This window comes from Boleophthalmus pectinirostris, unplaced genomic scaffold, assembly GCF_026225935.1.
Source record: "Boleophthalmus pectinirostris isolate CB_2022bp ecotype Guang Dong unplaced genomic scaffold, ASM2622593v1 HiC_scaffold_8, whole genome shotgun sequence".
NCBI classification, from domain to species: Eukaryota; Metazoa; Chordata; class Actinopteri; order Gobiiformes; family Gobiidae; genus Boleophthalmus; species Boleophthalmus pectinirostris.
In genome coordinates this window covers 15,472,585-15,494,459 of record NW_026571515.1, presented here as the reverse complement: position 1 = coordinate 15,494,459, position 21,875 = coordinate 15,472,585, and the positions used below count along the sequence as shown (strand labels likewise).

Here is a 21,875-nt window from a genome sequence, read left to right as displayed (position 1 = left end):
GAGGCAAAACAAAAAAATTAAGAAAAAATTCCTCCACCTAAAACACATACATAGTTCCCGTTTAATAATGTTTTTAATTTGACTGCATCACTTTGACTATATTTTAGCAGAATTGTACTTTTAATCAGCTATTCTCACTAATGTTATTCAGTTCATATACTTTACTTTTAAGTGTAATAGTTGGGTTATATGCAGTGTGTGACTCTGACCACAAGGTGTCACTGTCAGACTGAAGAAACGCTGCATTTTGATTGACTATTTCACCTCAGGGTCCAATTCAGCGCGTCATCCTATTAAATTTCTACTTGTACTGTGCTAAATGTAATATTTTATCCATTGGGTACTTTCTCAATACACCAGTGTGCTGTGTATAAGATGAAAAATGAAACAAAATGAGAAAAGTTGCCTTCTTTGAATGTGGCCGCTCATGGGAGGCCATTAAAACATGAGTAATTGTAATATGTTGGTTTTATTGGTTGTTGCTGAAAACAGTATGAAGTTTATTATGATTTATTTCACCTTGCAAACTTTAAACATAATTATCCCGAAGTGTAGTAGTACAAATTCATCTTGCAGTCCTCTGGGTCGTCTATGGGTCTTTCTACAGCGTTATTAAAGGGCCCGTATTTACTATTCACACTATTTTCAGATCTATGTTATATAAGGTTGTTTCCTCATCAAAAACAGACCCGGAGTTGTGTTTTGTTTAATTCACACATGATTAACACACAAAACCCTCGTATCCAACCAAAGACTTTTCCAACTCCTCCCCTCCAGAAGGCGCTTCAGAAACATTAGGACCAAAACCAGCAGGTTAAGGAATAGTTTCTTCCCCATAACTGTTTCCATACTGAACTTTGTCGCCTGCTGAACTCCCATGTCCCCTTACCATGTCACCCACTCACCCCTTCCCTCTTCATCTCCCCCATGGACAAGGAATGTACCCAATCCCTCCATCTAACTAACTTATGCAGAGATAACAGCATTGATGATATGTACATGTGTACATATCATCAATGCTGTTATCTCTGCACAACATGCTTACATACTCATATTACATCTGACACATAACTTTACTTATTTATGGCGTACTGTATTTATACTGTTTATATATTTTTTTTTTTACTTATTTATGCTCATACATATTTATTTCTATAGCCACCCTGTATATTTGTTCATAGTATATACTGTTTACAATACATCTTCCCATGTATATTATATCTAATTCCCTCCTGTTCATCCTGCCATATTTATTTGTATATATTCACTACAAACTACACTGTAACATACTGTATATTATCTATATTGTATATACTGCACATTCACACACTCCACATTTCGTCAGTCCTTCTCCCATCAGAAAATACTCTCTACTGAACTAAAGTTAAAATGTAGCTGTTCAGTTAAAAGATACCACTACATGACATCACAAGGTGGAAAAGAGCATTTTGACCTTTGGAGATGTATACGGACTGATAATGCCGGTTTACTCAAACATGCGTGAATGAAACAAAACCAAATCTGTGTGTGTTTTTGAGGCAGTATCAGCATTATAACATGACTTAAAGCTCACAAGAATCCACTTTGTGTAATATAGGACCTTTAAACCTCCTCATTCCATAACTACATAACAATCCCTTTTCCATTTCCTCTCATTCTTTCCATGTCTCTGGCTCTGTCCGGGGTCAAAGTTCACACGGGCGCCTGCATCTCATTAAACATCGCTAACTCTGCGTGTGTCCCATTCAAAGCAGTGATTATGTTCCCTTTAACTCACTGTTGAGGAATTAGCCGCTCTAACTGAAGTCTCTCTGTGGCTAACGCTTGACCTTTGACCCCCGCTGCCCTCTGATTGGTCTGTTCTCGAGGTCTGCGGTCGACCCCTGAACTCCCCGCTCTCTGATTGGTCCATTTCAGCCTCTCTCTCATCTGACAAAACTTTGTTAACTTGGATTTGGATGGAAGTTAAATTCCACTGGGGATACCCTTCCACAGAGTTGAAACGTTCAGAATTGTGAGACTTTTTCCAACTTCAAAACATCTTGGATTGGATTTTGGTTTTGCACTGAAGTTAGTAAGATCAAGGCCAGTCACAAGCCTTGTTAAATGGAAGTCAGACTATTTTTTAAATGAAATTATGCGGCTCCCTGAAGATTACTTGTAAATTTGAAACAATAGTTAAAGGGACCTGTTTTCTCCCAGTGTTTCTGAACAAAATATGTCCCAGTACTAAGGATATTTATTTTATTTTTAAATATAGATATTGTATAACAGCTATATATATGTAGTTTATTTTGGGTGCATTTATGTTTTTCTATGCCTTATTTCATGTTCAGAGTATATTTTATTCATGTTATGTTTGATAGATCGCAAAAAGGTAAAGTACAGGTAAGCTTATATTTATTTTCAATGTAAAAATTTAGCATAAATTATCAATAACAAAGTGTTTTTTTGTTTTTTTTTTAAGAGAATTGCTGAATAAATGCATCGTGTAATGAAAAAAATATCGTTTTAATAATTGTGATTTCAATATTGACCAAAATAATCATAATAATGATTTTTTCCATAATCGACAGCACAGATATATTGTCTTGGCAGCTCTTCAGGTCAGAGTAAGTGTGCTGCGTGGTATCTGCATCAAATTTCAAAGTGTTTTATTGTCTCATAATCAGGAAGTGCACACTGGTCTCTGCTCTGTAAAATGTATAAACTTAATGTGGTGAATAATTAGGATGTCCAAAATGCAGAAGGCAAGTGAGGAATAACTTTGGACCACTGCAAACTGTTTAAAAATTAATTCTGTTTTTCAATAGAAATCTTGTACAGCTCCTTTTAATGAAATAATTATGGAACAATTAAATTTTTTGAGAGTGTTTTGCATGTTTTTGGAAGAGTGAATGTTTTGTGATTTTGGCAAACCTCTATTTTTTATTTTGAGTCTTTAAACGAATCATACAATATACATTTAAATTACAACTAATTTACTTCACGGGACAGTTAAATGAAATTATTACAACTTGTAGAATTCTTAAGCAGCTCTAAGTCAGATGTAAGTAGGGCATTTTAGGGGTTACTCAGAGTTTAGAACAGGTAAAGTTAGAACTGAGTGTGTAATATATGGCAAAAAGTGAATTGTGTAAAATTGACACCTACTTTCCTCCCCGTCCTTTGTAAAGCTGTTATTTTCACTCAGTTTCCACAGCAACGAGGACAGAACAAGTTTTGCCTCGGGTCAAAACTTCCAGGATTTTCAAAGTGTATAATGAAACAGTTTTAGACCAAGAGAGAGCTTAAACATGCTGCAACAAGCTCCCAAATTCACTTGTATCTCCTCAAGGCACTTCTCTGTGGGCTCTGCATGTTAATGAAAGATCTGAGACGAGAACAGAGCCAGAGGAAGAGACAGGAGCAGAGCCAGAGGAGCAGACAGGAGCGCAGCCAGAGGAGCAGAGCCAGAGGAGCAGACAGGAGCAGAGCCAGAGGAGCGGAGCCAGAGGAGCAGAGCCAGAGGAGCAGAGCCAGAGGAGCAGGGCCAGAGGAGCAGGGCCAGAGGAGCAGACAGTAGCAGAACCAAAGGAGCAGAGCCAGAGGAGCAGAGCCAGAGGAGCCGAACCAAAGGGGTAGAACCAAAGGAGCAGAGCCAGAGGAGCAGAGCCAGAGGAGCAGAGCCAGAGGAGCAGAGTCAGAGGAGCAGAGTCAGAGGAGCAGAGTCAGAGGAGCAGAGTCAGAGGAGCAGGGCCAGAGGAGCAGGGCCAGAGGAGCAGACAGTAGCAGAACCAAAGGAGCAGAGCCAGAGGAGCAGAGCCAGAGGAGCCGAACCAAAGGGGTAGAACCAGAGGAGCAGAGCCAGAGGAGCAGAACCAGAGGAGCAGAACCAGAGGAGCAGAGCCAGAGGAGCAGAGCCAGAGGAGTAGAGCCAGAGGAGTAGAGCCAGAGGAGCAGAGCCAGAGGAGCAGAGCCAGAGGAGCAGAGCCAGAGGAGCAGAGCCAGAGGAGCAGAGCCAGAGGAGCAGAGCCAGAGCAGACAGGACAGAGCCAGAGGAGCAGACAGGAGCAGAGCCAGAGCAGAGCAGAGGAGCAGAGAGAGGAGCAGAGCCAGAGAGCAGAGTCAGAGCAGACAGGACGAGAGCCAGAGGAGCAGACAGGAGCAGAGCCAGAGGAGCAGAGCCAGAGGAGCAGAGTCAGCGGAGCAGACAGGACGAGAGCCAGAGGAGCAGACAGGAGCAGAGCCAGAGGAGCAGACAGGAGCAGAACCAGAGGAGTAGAGCCAGAGGAGTAGAGCCAGAGGAGCAGAGCCAGAGGAGCAGAGCCAGAGGAGCAGAGCCAGAGGAGCAGAGCCAGAGGAGGAGACAGGAGCAGAGCTAGAAGAAGAGATAGGAGCTGAGCCAAAGGACCAGACAGGAGCAGAGCCAGAGATTTTTGGATACAGTGAAAGAAGAGATTATAACACACATTTTTTGGCTCGTCTTCCCTGTGGGCAGAATGCAGATGGTACATGATGGACACTGTTGTTTAATAATGTTTCTTCTGTTTTTTCCAGGTTGAAGATGGCATGAATGTCTTGATCACGGGTCCAAATGGCTGTGGGAAGTCCTCTCTGTTTCGGATCCTGTCTGGACTGTGGCCGGTTTATGGAGGCGCTTTGTACAGACCTGAGCCAGAGCACATGTTTTATATCCCCCAAAGGTACTACAGATACTACTCCAGTTTTGGTTTCACATAGTTTTTTACTGATGTGTAAACAGATGTAGAACTTTGATCCAGACAATGGATAATACATATTCTACTACTACTAAATAATAATAATAAAATAACAAGAAAGTGGGGTGGGGGTTGGCTTAGACTCCAGTTTCTTCAACTACTACTACTCCTGCAGCTTCAGTAGGCCTGTCACTGTAATTAATGTATCAACTGTTCAATACATGACAGATGGAACTATTATTTTTGAGTGTCTGTTTATTTATTGGGAGTTTTTCTTTGTACTTGTGGGTTATTTTTTAGATCAGATCAGATTTGAGCTGTAGAAGATTCAATTGTGAACTTCTATGACTCATTATAGGTACATACTATCTACTAAAGTGTTTTATTATGGAATTAATTTTTTGCAGCTCATATTTTTAACAATATTTTACATTTAGGATAGTTTTTTGGGGATAATTCTGCTTTATAGTTTGGTTTCAACATTATCGTTCATCGTCTATATTTACTTTTACTTTACAGCAAGATATTGGATTTCAGTTCAGTTTTTTTGTTGTTGTTGTTGTGACAGGCCTAGGATTAAAGGTGCACTATGTAACTTTTTGGTTGTTTCAGTGGAGATGTTATTGCTTTGCTTGGAATGTCCCATGCTATGACTTTAAACATATACATTTTGCATCTTTTTATTATGGGTATTTTCTGTTGCTCAAAAATACAATCGTTCCTTCTGTGAATAGGGGCGACTCTCCACAGATCTGAACTGTAATGAAGCGTGGTGCTGTAACCTGCTTGCCTCCCTTGTGATAGATAAGTTTAATCTATATTGTGGATCACTCTAAATAAAGCAATAATATTTCCATGAAAAAAAGCATTTGATGGACCCTCCAACAGAAACGTTACGCAATGCACCTTTAATACTTTAATACTACTATTGCTACTACTAGGGGTGGGCGATATATCGATATTTTAAATATATCGAGAATATGAATTCTGACATATCGTATATATCGATATAATGCTTATATTCAATTCTGATTTCGTTGCTTCGCTTGTTTGTCTTCTCTCTCGTCACCTCCGCGTGCGCCCCGCCTCCCTGATTTTGTTCGCTCGTGTCTCCTTCACTCCTCACTGTCGTAGTAACGCCGAAAGTTGGTGCCAGTGAAAAACTTCAAGCACCACGAACCTTTTCCACCATTTACAGACAAAACCATCATCAGCACATCCTCATATTCCACCGAGTCGCGTCCTTTAGCCCGAAAGAAGCTAAACGAGCTGAGCTGCGTGAGAAGTGCGCTGTTTATGCAAATGAGCCATGCACTTAAGTTTCATTTCTGTAAAACGTAAACACACGTGCGCAAAACTGCATTAAACACATTATTATCTCAAACGGGCTGATGTGGCTCTAGAGTCGTTATGCTTTATATATTGTAAAGTTTAGCAATGTAAAGTTTATTTATGCAGAAGATTTTAATTAATAATCTTCTGCAGTGTCACTTGTACAATAGTGTTTGGAAACGTTTGGTTTGATCTGCAGTGGATTGTGGGATTAAACCTCAGAGCTCCTTACTGCTGGATAATAACATGGATCTATTGAAATAAGGAACATCCTGAGCTTCTTCTGCTAAATGAGCTCATGTTTATGATTATGGTCTGGATAACAGAGTTAATGCAAAGATGAACTTGTGTTGAGTAGTTTTATTTATGAATGAAAAGAAGAAAATATGTATTATTTCTTTTATTTTACAGTTAAATTATTATTTATGTAATTAGGGTTTTTTGTAATCTTAAATGTTCCTATATGAACTGTCAACCTCTTACACTTCAGTTAAAAATAAGACCTTGTGGAATTTGGAAGATTTGTTTTTGCAGTTTTCAGTTTTAGGGGGTTATTTTTTCTTGAACATATATCGAGATATATATCGTATATCGAGATATAGCAAAATATATCGAGATATATTTTTTGATCCTTATCGCCCAGCCCTAGCTACTACTATGATTGCTACAAACATGATATCTTGTTTTTAACTCCTCCTCCTCCTCTCCAGGCCGTACATGTCTGAGGGCACACTGAGGGACCAGGTGATCTACCCAGACTCTGTGGAGAACATGAGGAGCAGAGGCGTCTCAGACTCTGACCTGGAGAAGATCCTCAAGACTGTCCACCTGCTCTACATCCTGGACAGGGAGGGAGGTACGGCTCCACGTAACCTTACACTTGTTTAAAATTTGGGCTAGAAAGTGTTGAAGATCCGTATAAGATGAATTATGTATTGTTCTTTCAGGCTGGGAGGCAGTGAGTGACTGGAAGGACGTGTTATCTGGAGGAGAGAAGCAAAGGATGGGCATGGCGAGGATGTTCTATCACCGGTATTTTTTCTTTATACAAATCTGCGTCGTTAGTGGATTTTTCAACAGTCTGTTTTTATTTCATATTTTCTCCCCTCTGCAGCAACTGTTACTGCGATTTACAAGGCCATTAAAAATCTGGTAACACAATAATTAGATCAGATTTTGCGTGGGCTTGTATGCACTGAAGACATAGACATACAGTACATTTTGGTATTTCAGCAGTTCAGTGGATTTGAAGAGTAACTGCTGCATTTGGAAGACAAACTATAATGAATTAAATAACGCTTTCTGACTTTAAAGTTGCATTGTGCATTGTGTGTTTCCATGATGTTATTGCTTTGTCTAGAATACCTCACAGTATAGTATTAAACCTTTCTATCTTCATGGAGACCAAACCAGACCATGTTACAGGTCAGATCTGTGGGGAGGCGACCCCGCTCACAGTCAGAATGTTTTTTTTAGGTATTTTTGAGCTGCAATTTAATAAATGTAAGATGAACGTACGATAGAGCTGTTTAATGTCATACTATGGAACATTCCAGGCAGAGCAATGACAGATCCAGAGAAACAAGCAGGCTGACTCCCAACCAGTTGCACCTTTAACACGTTCATTCATTTTTTTTGTCTACTGTAGTTTACCCTTTTTTTTTTTCTTTTCAACAATTAGAAAGAAATCAGATTACTCAGATGCAAGTGATTTCAATAATCTGATCATAATTAGTTAATGAACCGATTTATAGTGTGCATGTAAATGTACTCACTGTCATCAAACTGTCTCTAGCTTATTTTTTGGTTCATTCAGAACAAAATCAGTGCCGTATTAAAGGTGCTTTGTGTAACTTTTCTAGAAGAGGGTCCTTCAAAAGCTTTTCTCCATGCAGATGTGATCACTTTGTCTGGAATATTTCACAGTATGGCATTAAAGCTTTCTATCATCATAGAGACCGTCTGAATATCTGTTTAACTACGTATTTTTGAGCAGTAAAACCACCTGTAATTTAATAAATGTGAGGACGAGCTGTTTAATGCCATACTGTGGAACATTCCAGACAGCTCTCCATAGAAACAAGCAGGTGACGGACCCGTAACCAAAAAGCTACATAGTGCACCTTTAAAGACAATTCCAAAAACTGAAAGAAATACATACATTGAAGCTACATAAAAAAATATAAATACAGATTGTTTGTCCCACAGTGGGATTAAGTGGGGTTCCTGTCTCTTTCTGTTTGCAGACCCAGATATGCTCTCCTGGACGAGTGCACCAGCGCTGTCAGCATCGATGTGGAAGGAAGCATTTTCGAGGCCGCAAAGGATGCTGGGATAGCTCTGCTGTCAATTACACACAGACCCTCACTATGGTCAGTCCTCACAACAGCTGCACAGCACTCTGTTATAATGCAGATGTTTACCACAGAAACGTACGACTACCACAGCTGCTGCTACAAAAATGTTTCTGCTACGAATTGTACTTTGGGTTTCAGAGTGATCCTATTCTAGCAGCACTGCCACAGCTATTAAGGGTCTATTATTACACAAAATTGCCTCTTGTGAGATTTTAGCCATGTTATAATGTTATAACCTTCTCATAAACATACCCAGAGTTTTTTTTTTTTTTTTCACACATTTTTCAGTAACACTTTATTATTAGTCTGTCTACATCTCCAAAGCTCAAAATGCTCTGTTCCACCTTGTGATGTTACGAAGTCGTAGTTTTCAATTTAACGGCAACCTTTGACCTTTTGTTCTGTAGTGATTGGCAATTTCCAGGGCTGAAATTATTCAAATGATTCTAGTGAAGGCGTGTGGAAATCTTCATTATCACAAGGTAGAACAGAGCGTTTTCAGTTTGTGAGAAAAACTCCACACAACTACAGGTATGTTTATGATGAGGAAACAACATTATAACATGGATCAGAAAATAGTACAACATTATAAACACATCTATTTTGGGGATAAAATTATTTAAGTAAGATATCACAATATTTAAAAAATCTGAAACCCATTAATACCAATACCATTACTGTTACATTTAAAGCTACTACATACATTTCTACAGGTACTACTTAATTATTTATTTACTACGAATTATTATTATGACTACTACTACCACTATCAGTAGCAGTACATTTGCAAATACACTTTTACTATTGTAACCAAGGATTTTTAGTTTATTACCATGTAGAGATGTAACGATATCCAAATTTCTCAGTACGATATTATCACGATATGCATCTCACGGTACGATATTTATTGCGATATTTTGGAGAAGCTGATATAATTGTAGATAGGACACTTTTTTTGCTTTTAAAATTCCCTGACAAGATTTTGGTGTGAATAATTACTGTCATAATATCTCAAGAATTAAAGTAAAAAACATATTACTTCATGTTGTTTGCACTGAAATGAATCATGGGATATGTAGTTCTCAATGTTTATTAATTGGTGCTATTGTAAAACCATGCATTTAAGCAAAGGAACTTGTAATTCAGTATATTGTGACAACCCACGATATTATTGTTAGACTTTTGACGATACGATATCACGATATTTCACTTATTGTTACATCCCTACTACCATGCAACTACTTGCTACTCTAGCATAGATGTGTTCATAGTGTTTTAAATGCATGTAACATTTCTTTTGGAGGGTCCATCAAATGCTTTTTTCGATGGAAATGTTATTACTTTGTCTGGAATGTTTCACAGTATGGCATTAAACCTTTATATCGTCATGGAAACTAAACCAGACCAAGTTATAAGTCAGATCTTTGGAGAGGTGACCCTGCTCACAGTCAGAATGCAAGTTAAAACCTGTAATTTAACAAATGTAAGGTAGAGCTGTTTAATGTCATACTGTGGAACATTCTAGGCAGAGCAATGACATATCCATAAAAACAAACAGATGACGGACTCCCTACAAAAAAGTTACATAGTGCAGCTTTAAGAAGTACCTGTCTAAGGGAACATTTTCAACTAAAACACAAATTATGACTGTCAACCCATCTTACTGCGTTTTTACTACATGTGTTTTCCGTGTGGCCTGTAGGGGTCAGCAGAGCTCTGAGGCACTGCCCACAGACACACCCTCTGTTCATGCTCTTTGATTTTACACAATAGTTTCACAGCAGCAATTCCACAGCAGCAGCAGTAGCAGCAGAAGAAGAAGACACAATGAAGAGCGGAGCTGTCAGCACACTGTCTGTTGAGAGGAGCAGACAGGACTCATTACTCTGTGTACTCCCTCTCTCCTAATGGGGGGAACCTCACATCAATTACCTTTAGCTCTGATGACTTCCAAAACTGCATCCAGTGCAAGTGTGTACTCCACAGAGAGGGTTTACGGACATTTGTTTGTATACTTTACCTAAGCCTCCTAATGTCTGTCTTACACACCCACACCTTAAAAATAAAAATAGCATTGTAATGTAGGAGTAGCAGGTGCAAAAATAGTAGTAGTAGTAGTAGTTGTAGCAGTAGTAGTAACAGTTTTCATTGATACCAGTTTTTATGGTCTTTCTCATTTAATACATTTCCACATTTTATAACAGGCACTGTAGTAGTAGTAGTAGTAGCAGTAGCAGTACTAGTAGCAGCAGTAGCAGCAGTAGTAGTAGTAGCAGTAGTAGTAGTTAAATCTGTAGTAGTAGCAGTAGTAGTAGTAGTAGCAGTAGTAGTAGTTAAATCTGTAGTAGTAGTAGCAGTATTATTATTATTATTAGTAGTAGTAGTAGTAGTAGTAGTAGTAGTAGTAGTAGTAGTAGTAGTAGCAGTAGTAGTAACAGAAGTAGTAGTAGCAGTAGTTAAATCTGTAGTAGCAGCAGCAGTAGTAGTAGTAGTAGCAGTAGCAGTAGTAGTAGTAGCAAGTAGTAGTAGTAGTAGTAGTAGTAGTAGCAGTAGCAGTAGCTGAATTTGTTGTAGTAGTAGTAGTAGTAGTAGTGGTTAAATTTGTAATAGTAGCAGCAGCAGTAGTTAAATCAGTAGTAGGTGTAGTAGGAGTAGGAGTAGCAGTAGTAGTAGTAGAAGCATTAGTTAAATCTGTAGTAGTAGTATCCATTGACACATAATCTTAATGTCTTTTTCACTTACTCATTTACAGTCCCACATCCTACAGCCAGAAGTGCAAAGTAGTCCGATGGCCATTAATAGTAGTACTTGTACTATAACCCGTACTTAAGTGACTTACTGTTATTACTATCCTAAACAAACACCATAATTCATACTTCAGAGCCTTGGTTTAGTCTTTTGGGATCAGCGTCTACTTCTCGAGAGCTCATACTGACTCCTCTAGATAGACCTCGAGCTGTAGTACATTTTATTTATATTTATATTTATATTTTATTCTGATGATGTAACTTAGAATTTCTTGTCTTCTGTGTCCATCAGGAAGTACCACTCTCACCTCTTACAGTTTGACGGCGAGGGCGGATGGAAGTTCGTGCCTCTCGACGCCTCCACTCGTCTGTCTCTGCAGGTTTGGACCAATAAAAGCCCATAAAAAGTCATTAGGGTTGCCATGGAAACACGTTATCAGCTCGTTATCTCCGCCGCGTTCGGGTTCATGACAGGGGAGCGGGAAATTACATAGAAATTAGTTATGTACAGAGCAGTGGGTTTACATTTATTGCAAAATGTAGCGTTTTGTTAACAAACACTTTCAGGCTTGGGTTTGTTTATTAGAAGTTTCCAACCTGGGTTCAGACTTGGTTTAGTTCTAGTTTAGACCTGGTTTTAGCTTTGTTTACCCACGATTTACTACAAGTTTGCTCCACTAGTTTTAGTCCTGGTTTAGTCCCAGTGGATATATGGTTTAGTTCTGGTCTGGTCCTCTTTTTAGTAGTGCCAGGTTGGTCAAAATTTTGGAAAATCAAATACTAATTGATACTAAAATGAGATACTCATTCAAGCAGGTATCGATATTGAAAAGTCACATTCACAGGAGAGAAATGACCCTTTCCTAAAGTTTTAGAATGATCTTGAGCTGCATCAGAACAAGTATAAAAGCACATAGACTAGTATTGAAAATTACTTTCTAGTAGCAGTAGTAGTAGTAGTTGTACTTGTACTCGTAGTTGTAGTAGTTAAATCCGTAATAGCAGTAATAAAATTTCTAGTAATAGTTAAATCTATAGAAGTAGTAGTAGTAGCAGTAATTAAATTTGTAGTAGTAGTAGTAGCAGTAGTTAAATCTGTAGTAGTAGTAGTAGTAGTTAAATCTGTAGTAGCAGTAGTTGTAGTAGCAGTAGTTAAATCTGTAGTAGTAGTAGTAGTTGTACCAGTAGTTAAATCTGTAGTAGTAGCAGTAGTTAAATCTATAGTAGTAGTAGTTAAATCTGGAGTAGTAGTAGTAGTAGTTAAATCTGGAGGAGTAGTAGTAGTAGTAGTAGTAGTAGTAGTAGTAGTAGTAGTAGTAGTAGTAGTAGTAGTAGTAGTAGTAAATCTGGAGTAGTAGTAGTAGTAGTTAAATCTGGAGTAGTAGTAGTAGTAGTTAAATCTGGAGTAGTAGTAGTAGTAGTTAAATCTGGAGTAGTAGTAGTAGTAGTTAAATCTGGAGGAGGAGTAGTAGTAGTAGTAGTTAAATCTGGAGTAGGAGTAGTAGTAGTAGTAGTAAATCTGGAGGAGGAGTAGTAGTAGTAGTTAAATCTGGAGGAGGAGTAGTAGTAGTAGTAGTTAAATCTGGAGGAGGAGGAGTAGTAGTAGTAGTAGTTAAATCTGGAGGAGGAGTAGTAGTAGTAGTAGTTAAATCTGGAGGAGGAGTAGTAGTAGTAGTAGTTAAATCTGGAGGAGGAGTAGTAGTTAAATCTGGAGTAGTAGCAGTAGTAGTAGTTAAATCTGGAGTAGTAGCAGTAGTAGTAGTTAAATCTGTAATAGCAGTAATTAAATTTCTAGTAATAGTAGTAGTAGTTAAATCTGTAGTAGTAGTAGTAGTAGTAGTAGTAGTAGTAGTAGTGTAGTAGTAGTAGTAGTAGTAGTTAAATCTGTAGTAGTAGTAGTAGTTAAATCTGTAGTAGTAGCAGTAGTAGTAGTTAAATCTGTAGTAGTAGTAGTAGTAGTAGTTAAATCTGTAGTAGTAGTAGTAGTAGTAGTAGTAGTATTGAACATCACATTCTATTGTCTAAAGACATACTGTTTTTATTATGATCGTTGTATCTGATTCAGTGTTGAGTATCAAATCTACTTCTTAGTATTGAAATAAAGTTTGAAATTTGAGCCTTGTAGAACTGGCACAGACCAGTGTTTCTGAATTGTAACTTTAGGGCCTCAAAATGGCTCCTGGTGGGAGTGAAAATCTGCAGTTTCCATTTTCAGCCTGTTTGAACTCTGAATATTGTTTTACTATCAGTCTAACACCTCCTGAGCACCTCCTGAGCACCCCCTGTGGACGTGTGAAATGGCTGAAGAAATAGATAGAATTTTTATAGCTTTTACGAACATGGAACCATTCACACACACTCTGTCCGCAGACGGGGACAGACACGATGAGATGTCTTGCCCAAGGACACGTTTGGAATATTAATTAGAACAAGTGGGTTATCTAACTACCAACTCCCTGGTTAATTGATGACAGGCTGGACTATTTTAAAGCTGCACTGTGCAACTTTGCTGGTGGAGGGTCTATCAAATACTTTTCTCCATGGAGATGTTTTTGCTTCATCTGGAATGTTTCGCAGTATGGCATTAAACCTTTCTATCTTCATGCAGACCAAACCAGACCAAGTTACAGGTCAGATCCGTGGAGAGAATGCCTGCTTTTTTTAGGTATTTTTGAGCTATAAAATCACCTGTAATAATAAATAAATTATAAATGTAAGGTAGAGCTGTTTAATGTCATACTGTGGAACATTTCAGGCAGAGCAATGACATCGCCATAGAAACAAGCAGGTGATGGACCCCCAGCCAAAAAGTTACATAGTGCACCTTTAAGTCTTAAGCCTTTAAGTTTTAATTAGTCCATCATTAGTTTAGTTCTGTTATCTCCAGTTTAGTCCTGGTTTAGTCCTGATGTAGTCCTGATGTTGTCCTGATGTAGTCCTGGTTTAGTCCTGGTTTAGACCTGGTTTAGACCTGGTTTAGTCCTGGTTTATGTCCTGGTTTTGTCCTGTGCCTTCTCTTTGTTGTCTTCTGTTGAACTCACTGCCCTGTAGCTTGCTAGAACAGCTCATATAAATCTGTTTTAATTAGTCCAACTTTAGTCCCGTAGTCTCCAGTTTCATTCTGGTTTAGTCCTGGTTTAGTTCTGGTTTAGTCCTTGTTTAGTCCTGGTTTAGTACTGGTTCAGTCCTGGTTTAGTCCTGGTTTAGTCCTGGGTTAGTCATGGTTTAGTCCTTCTTTTTGTCCTCTTTTGTTGAACATATTGCCCTGTAATTTGCTATAACAGCTCATATTAGTCCTGTAGTCTCCAGTTTAATCCTGGTTTGGTCCTGCTTTAGTCCTACTTTAGTGCTGCTTTAGTCCTGGTTTAGTCCTTCTTTTTGTCCTCATCTGTTAAACTCATTGCCCTGTATCTTGTTATAGCAGCTCATATAAATCTGTTTTAATTAGTCCAACTTTAGTCCTGTAATCTCCAGTTTCGTCCTGGTTTAGTCCTGGTTTAGTGCTGGTCTAGTCCTGGTCTAGTCCTCCTTCTCCTCCTCGTCTGTTAAACTCATTGCCCTGTATCTTGCTATAACAGCTCATATAGTGATGAAGTGTGTGGGCAGTGGATAAAGTTTCAGTGCTCGCCCGAGGCCACACTCTGTTTCTGATCCTGGTCCTGATGCTGCTGATGCGGTGGTTTCCGTGGTGATTGGGTCTGCGGTGGTTGTTGTGGTTACGACTGTCAGGCAGAGGTCGAGGGTCAGAGCAAGGATATGTTTAAAATTATCTTTATAAACAGAAGAAACTTGAGAAAAATAATCCCTCTTGAGAGACATGAGTTTATTCTTTAAAGAGAGAGTATTATGTAAAATTTTTTGCTTTTTATCACGTCATCCATGCATGTTCAAGTGTTGTAGCGATCTGCCCCGGGGTTTAACATGATACAAAACGGTGCTGGTTTAGTCCTGGTTTAGTCCTGGTTTAGTCCTGGTTTAGTCTGGTTTAGTTCTGGTTTAGTCCTGGTGTAGTTCTGGTTTAGGCCTGGTTTAGTCCTGTTGTAGTTCTGGTTTAGGCCTGGTTTAGTCTGGTTTAGTCCTGGTTTAGTCTGGTTTAGTCCTGGTTTAGTCTGGTTTAGTCCTGGTGGTTTAGTCTGGTTTAGTCTGGTTTTAGTCCTGGTGTAGTTCTGGTTTAGGCCTGGTTTAGTCCGGGTTTAGTCCTGGTTTAGTCTGGTTTAGTCCTGGTTTAGTCTGGTTTAGTTTAGTCTGGTTTAGTCCTGGTTTAGTTCTGGTTTAGGCCTGGTTTTGCCCTGATTTAGTCCTGATTTAGTTTTGTCTGCCAAAAGACAATAACAAGCCCAGTCTTTACTTAAACATATTAAAAATATTATTGATAGAGAAATGCTTTTTATATGAGATCACTGCTGCCTTAAAGTATGTCCATTCTACTGTTAGGTGTCATATTGTTTAGTCCTGGTTTAGTCTGGTTTACTTTAGTGTGGTTTAGTCCTGGTTTAGTCCTGGTTTAGTCCTGGTTTAGTCCTGGTTTAGTCCTAGTTTAGTCCTAGTTTAGTCTGGTTTAGTCCTGGTTTAGTTCTGGTTTAGTCCTGGTTTAGTCTGGTTTAGTTTAGTCTGGTTTAGTCCTGGTTTAGTCCTAGTTTAGTCTGGTTTAGTCCTGGTTTAGTCTGGTTTAGTCCTGGTTTAGTCCTGGTTTAGTCCTGGTTTAGTCTGGTTTAGTCCTGGTTTAGTCCCGGTTTAGTCTGGTTTAGTCCTGGTTTAGTCCCGGTTTAGTCCTGGTTTAGTCTGATTTAGTTTAGTCTGGTTTAGTCCTGGTTTAGTCCCGGTTTAGTCCTGGTTTAGTCTGGTTTACTTTAGTGTGGTTTAGTCCTGGTTTAGTTCTGGTTTAGTCCTGGTTTAGTCTGGTTTAGTTTAGTCTGGTTTAGTCCTGGTTTAGTCCTAGTTTAGTCTGGTTTAGTCCTGGTTTAGTCTGGTTTAGTCCTGGTTTAGTTCTGGTTTAGTCCTGGTTAGTCCTGGTTTAGTCTGGTTTAGTCCTAGTTTAGTCTGGTTTAGTCCTGGTTTAGTCCTAGTTTAGTCTGGTTTAGTCCTGGTTTAGTCCTGGTTTAGTCCTGGTTTAGTCCCGGTTTAGTCTGGTTTAGTCCTGGTTTAGTCCCGGTTTAGTCCCGGTTTAGTCCTGGTTTAGTCTGATTTAGTTTAGTCTGGTTTAGTCCTGGTTTAGTCCCGGTTTAGTCCTGGTTTAGTCTGATTTAGTTTAGTCTGGTTTAGTCCTGGTTTAGTCTGATTTAGTTTGGTCTGGTATAGTCTGGTTTAGTCCTGGTTTAGTCCTGGTTTAGTCTGGTTTAGTTAAGTCTGGTTTAATCCTGGTCCTGATGCTGCTGATGCGGTGGTTTCCGTGGTGATTGGGTCTGCGGTGGTTGTTGTGGTTACGACTGTCAGGCAGAGGTCGAGGGTCAGAGCAAAGATATGTTTAAAATTATCTTTATAAACAGAAGAAACTTGAGAAAAATAATCCCTCTGCTTGAGAGACATGAGTTTATTCTTTAAAGAGAGAGTATTATGTAAAATTTTTTGCTTTTTATCACGTCATCCATGCATGTTCAAGTGTTGTAGCGATCTGCCCCGGGGTTTAACATGATACAAAACGGTGCTGGTTTAGTCCTGGTTTAGTCCTGGTTTAGTCCTGGTTTAGTCTGGTTTAGTTCTGGTTTAGTCCTGGTGTAGTTCTGGTTTAGGCCTGGTTTAGTCCTGTTGTAGTTCTGGTTTAGGCCTGGTTTAGTCCTGGTTTAGTCCTGGTTTAGTCTGGTTTAGTCCTGGTTTAGTCTGGTTTAGTTTAGTCTGGTTTAGTCCTGGTGTAGTTCTGGTTTAGTCCTGGTTTAGTCCTGGTTTAGTCCTGGTTTAGTCTGGTTTAGTCCTGGTTTAGTCCTAGTTTAGTCCTAGTTTAGTCTGGTTTAGTCTGGTTTAGTCTGGTTTAGTTCTGGTTTAGTCTGTTTAGTCCTGGTTTAGTTCTGGTTTAGTCCTGGTTTAGTCTGGTTTAGTTTAGTCTGGTTTAGTCCTGGTTTAGTCCTAGTTTAGTCTGGTTTAGTCCTGGTTTACTCTGTTTAGTCCTGGTTTAGTCTGGTTTAGTCCTGGTTTAGTCTGGTTTAGTCCTGTTTAGTTTTAGTCTGGTTTAGTCCTGGTTTAGTCCCGGTTTAGTCCTGGTTTAGTCCTGATTTAGTTTTTAGTCTGGTTTAGTCCTGGTTTAGTCCCGGTTTAGTCCTGGTTTAGTCTGGTTTACTTTAGTGTGGTTTAGTCCTGGTTTAGTTCTGGTTTAGTCCTGGTTTTGTCTGGTTTAGTTTTAGTCTGGTTTAGTCCTGTTTAGTCCTTAGTTTAGTTCTGGTTTAGTCCTGGTTTAGTCTGGTTTAGTTTGGTTTAGTCCTGGTTTAGTCTGGTTTAGTCTGGTTTAGTCTGGTTTAGTTAGTCTGGTTTAGTCCTGGTTTAGTCCTAGTTTAGTCTGGTTTAGTCCTGGTTTAGTCTGGTTTAGTCCTGGTTTTAGTCTGGTTTAGTCCTGGTTTAGTCCTGGTTTAGTCCCGGTTTAGTCTGGTTTAGTCCTGGTTTAGTCCCGGTTTAGTCCTGGTTTAGTCTGATTTAGTTTAGTCTGGTTTAGTCCTGGTTTAGTCCCGGTTTAGTCTGATTTTAGTTTTAGTCTGGTTTAGTCCTGGTTTAGTCTTGGTTTAGTCTGGTTTAGTTAAGTCTGGTTTAATCCTGGTCCTGATGCTGCTGATGCGGTGGTTTCCGTGGTGATTGGGTTTGCAGTGGTTGTTGTGGTTACGACTGTCAGGCAGAGGTCGAGGGTCAGAGCAAGGATATGTTTAAAATTATCTTTATAAACAGAAGAAACTTGAGAAAAATAATCCCTCTGCTTGAGAGACATGAGTTTATTCTTTAAAGAGAGAGTATTATGTAAAATAGATTTTTTTTTGTTTCTATCATGTCATCCATGCATGTTTGAGTGTTTTAGCGATTTACTCCGGGGTTTATTTAACATGATACAAAACGGTGCACAACAGTTTGACAAACATGACGCGATGTGCAGTAGTTTCGTTAACGCGGCGCTCACTGATGGTGTCCTGATTACGCTCTGAACGGGAAGTGATTTAATGCGGAGAGCAAAGTGTCAAAGACTAAAGTGAATGTTAATACTTAATATTTGGCGACTGTTGCATTTTCTAAACAATAAAAGGTAACCTCATGATCTGAATATTTTATGTGTTGGCTGTTAATACCACACAGAAGTAAAACACCGCCTCTAATGGATTCATTTTTTTAACCAAACCCTATATTTGAGTGATGAGCACATGTGATGTAATTAGCACCAGAAACCGACAGAAGCATTAGTGTGTATTCTAATGGCATTTTTGGAACACCTTTTCCACTGCCAGAATGTCCATTTTATATTTGATGGAGAGGCGCCTGCACAGCAAACACATCAAAATTTGGATTAGATTAGAACTAGAACCGTCTCAAATCACGTTTACATGTGATTATGTCGAACAAAGGGTCATGATTGCTGATTATTATTGTGTAAGTTTGTGCTTTAGGACAATCCTGTTTTATACTGGGTTTGTAGAGCTGATTTTGACAGTCCTGGTTTTAGTTCTGGTTTAGTCCTGATTTAGTTCTGGTTTAGTTCTAGTTTAGTTCTGGTTTAGCCCTGGTTTAATGCTGGTTTAGTCCTGGTTTAGCCGAGTTTTTCCCTGGTTTAGCCCTGGTTTAGTCCTGGTTTAGTTCTGGTTTAGCCCTGGTTTATTTCTGGTTTAATTCTGGTTTAGCCCTGTTTTTCCCCTGGTTTAGTCCTGGTTTAATTCTGGTTTAGTTCTGATTTAGTCCTGGTTTAGATGTGGTTTAATTCTGGTTTACCCATGTTTTTTTAGTCCTGCTTTAGCCCTGGTTTAGTCCTGGTTTAGTTCTGGTTTATTTCTGGTTTAGCCCTGTTTTTCCCCTGGTTTAGTCCTGGTTTAGTCCTGATTTAGTCCTGGTTTAGCCCTGGTTTAGTCCTGGTTTAGCCCTGGTTTAGTCCTGGTTTAGCCTTGGTTTAGTCCTGGTTTAGCCCTGGTTTAGTCCTGGTTTAGATGTGGTTTAATTCTGGTTTACCCCTGTTTTTTTAGTCCTGGTTTAGCCTTGGTTTAGTCCTGGTTTAGTTCTGGTTTAGTCCTAGTTTATTTCTGATTTAGTTCTGGTGTAGCCCAGTTTTTTCCCTGGTTTAGCCCTGGTTTAGTCCTGGTTTAGTTCTGGTTTAGCCCTGGTTTAGTCCTGGTTTAGTCCTGGTTTAGCCTTGGTTTAGTCCTGGTTTAGTCCTGGTTTAGTCCTGGTTTAGTTCTGATTTAGTCCTGGTTTAGTCCTGGTTTAGTCCTGGTTTAGCCTTGGTTTAGTCCTGGTTTAGATGTGGTTTAATTCTGGTTTACCCCTGTTTTTTTAGTCCTGGTTTAGCCTTGGTTTAGTCCTGGTTTAGTTCTGGTTTAGTCCTGGTTTATTTCTGATTTAGTTCTGGTGTAGCCCAGTTTTTTACCTGGTTTAGCCCTGGTTTAGTCTGGTTTAGTTCTGGTTTAGCCCTGGTTTAGTCCTGGTTTAGTTCTGGTTTAATTCTAGTTTACCTCTGTTTTTTTAGTCCTGGTTTAGCCCGGGTTATTCCTGGTTTAGTCGTCATTTAGTTCTGGTTTACCGCTGGTTTGGTCCTAGTATAATCCTGGTTTAGTCCTGGTTTAGCCCTGGTTTAGTTCTGGTTTAGTCCTGGTTTAGTCCTGGTTTACAAAAGTCCATTATTATAAGCATATATTAGAGGGAGCAGTGAAAGGGCCTGACACGACCCAAATCATCGTCTCTTTATGTAAAAACAATGAGTCACTTTGTGTTTTTCAGGAGGAGAAGCAGCGTTTGGAGACGTCTCTGTCCGGAGTCCCCAAAATGCAGCAGAGACTCGCTGAACTCTGTGTCCTGTTAGGAGAGAAGGAGGGAGAGAGCGAGGGAGGAGAGGAGCCAGGAGACGAGTGAAGAGAGGAGGAGGGAGGAGAGGAGGAGGGAGAGAGTGAGGACAGGAGGAGGGAGAGAGTGAGGAAACGAGTGAGGAGAGGAGGAGGGAGAGAGCGAGGGAGGAGAGGAGCCAGGAGACGAGTGAAGAGAGGAGGAGGGAGGGAGGAGCAAGAAGATGAGTGAAGACAGGAGGAGAGAGAAAGCGAGGAGACGAGTGAGGAAAGGAGGAGGGAGGAGAGGAGCGAGGAGAGGAGGAGGGAAAGAGAGCGAAGGAGGAGAGGAGTGAAGAGACGAGTCAAGAGACGAGTGAAGAGAGGAGGAGGGAGAGCGCGTTCAGGGGAGGAGAGGAGTCAGGAGAGGAGTAAGGCGAGGAGGAGGCAGAGCGAGGAGAGGAGGAGGAGGCAGAGAGCGAGGGAGCGAGGAGCCAAGCGTGGAGAGGAGGAGGGAGAGAGCGAGGGAGCGAGGAGAGAAGAAGGCAGAGAGCGAGGGAGCGAGGAGACGAGCGTGGAGAGGAGGAGGGAGAGAGCGAGCACCGATGGAACGCACCCATTTCTTTACCCTTGTGTATTACTGTGAAAGAATATATTCAATGAACAGACTGAAATATGTAGTGACATTTACATTAGACCTGAGGCTGTTTCCAAATGAGCCACGTTTTACATTATCGTTTTATTAGTGTTAACATGAAGCAAAAAACAGAAGATTACTAAAAAATTCATTGTAATTAACTATATAAATTAAGTCCATCTATTAATATTAATTATTATGTGCCGTTATTTGGCGTTTGATCAAAGTTTTGCACATTCACTTTTAACAGTACCTCCTTTAGTCCTTTTATTGGAAATGATTACAAATTTAAAAGTGAAAGATTCAGCACTTATTTATTACAAATTCTAACATAAAGTATAATTATTATTTTATGCAAGATAAAAACCACTATGATTAAGAATTAGTTATCATGATGTTTTTAGAAATGTAAAAAAACAAACCAAAAAAGCAAACTCAGAGAGTATCGATTTAAGTTGTATTATTTTAAAAAGAAGAAAAGACAAATCAACTCTAAAACTAACCAGAATATGCCTTATTGAGATGAGATGTTTTTCAGCGTTTGTGAAAAGGTCAAATTATTCTGTGCCAATTACTGCCTTTTACTGTTCAATTTTGTACTGTAATATAAGATGTTAATTAACCAGGTCAAGCCGTGATCGATGTAAAGAGCTGCTGGGGATTATTTTAAGTGTTTTTATGATGCTTAGTTATTTGTATTTAGTAGAAAATAAATGCTATTAATCAATACATTTTTGTCATGATTCATTTTAGATTTAGACAAACTTAATTGATCCACGAGGGAAATTATTTGGACACAGTAGCTCACACGTCACAATAGAATATAATAACAAAGAGTAAAAATATAAATCAGGGTTCCCACGGTCATGGAAATCCTGGAAAATATGTAAATTCAATGAAAGTTTTGGAAAAGTGGTGGAATTTTAGTATCTCTTTCGTGCAACTTCAGCGTCCTGTTAAGTTATCATCAGGTTATTATGATTATTTCTGAACGTATGCGCCTTTTGTTTAAAAGAGACAACAATAAATGCACTGATAGTATTTTGAATGTTAAAAAATAGCAATAAATGAAATATCGTGACATCGTATAACATCATGGACCATCACAATATATCAAATTACAAGTCTCTTTGCTTAAATTAAGAGCTATAGTGCAGCAACAGCTAAAA

At 39.3% G+C, this 21,875-nt stretch overlaps 1 protein-coding gene across 1 annotated transcript in view; it reads left to right on the top strand.

Annotated features, from left to right (window-relative positions):
- Positions 1-21,435, top strand: part of abcd1 (ATP-binding cassette, sub-family D (ALD), member 1) — a 35,449-nt gene extending 14,014 nt beyond the window's left edge. The window contains exons 12-17 of the mRNA XM_020918437.2: positions 4,540-4,685; positions 6,743-6,888; positions 6,980-7,064; positions 8,279-8,404; positions 11,429-11,516; positions 20,029-21,435. Coding sequence (XP_020774096.1) covers positions 4,540-4,685; positions 6,743-6,888; positions 6,980-7,064; positions 8,279-8,404; positions 11,429-11,516; positions 20,029-20,160 — 723 coding nt within the window. The 3' untranslated portion in view covers positions 20,161-21,435. The remainder of the gene's footprint in view (positions 1-4,539; positions 4,686-6,742; positions 6,889-6,979; positions 7,065-8,278; positions 8,405-11,428; positions 11,517-20,028) is intronic.
- The last annotated feature ends 440 nt before the right edge of the window (positions 21,436-21,875 follow it).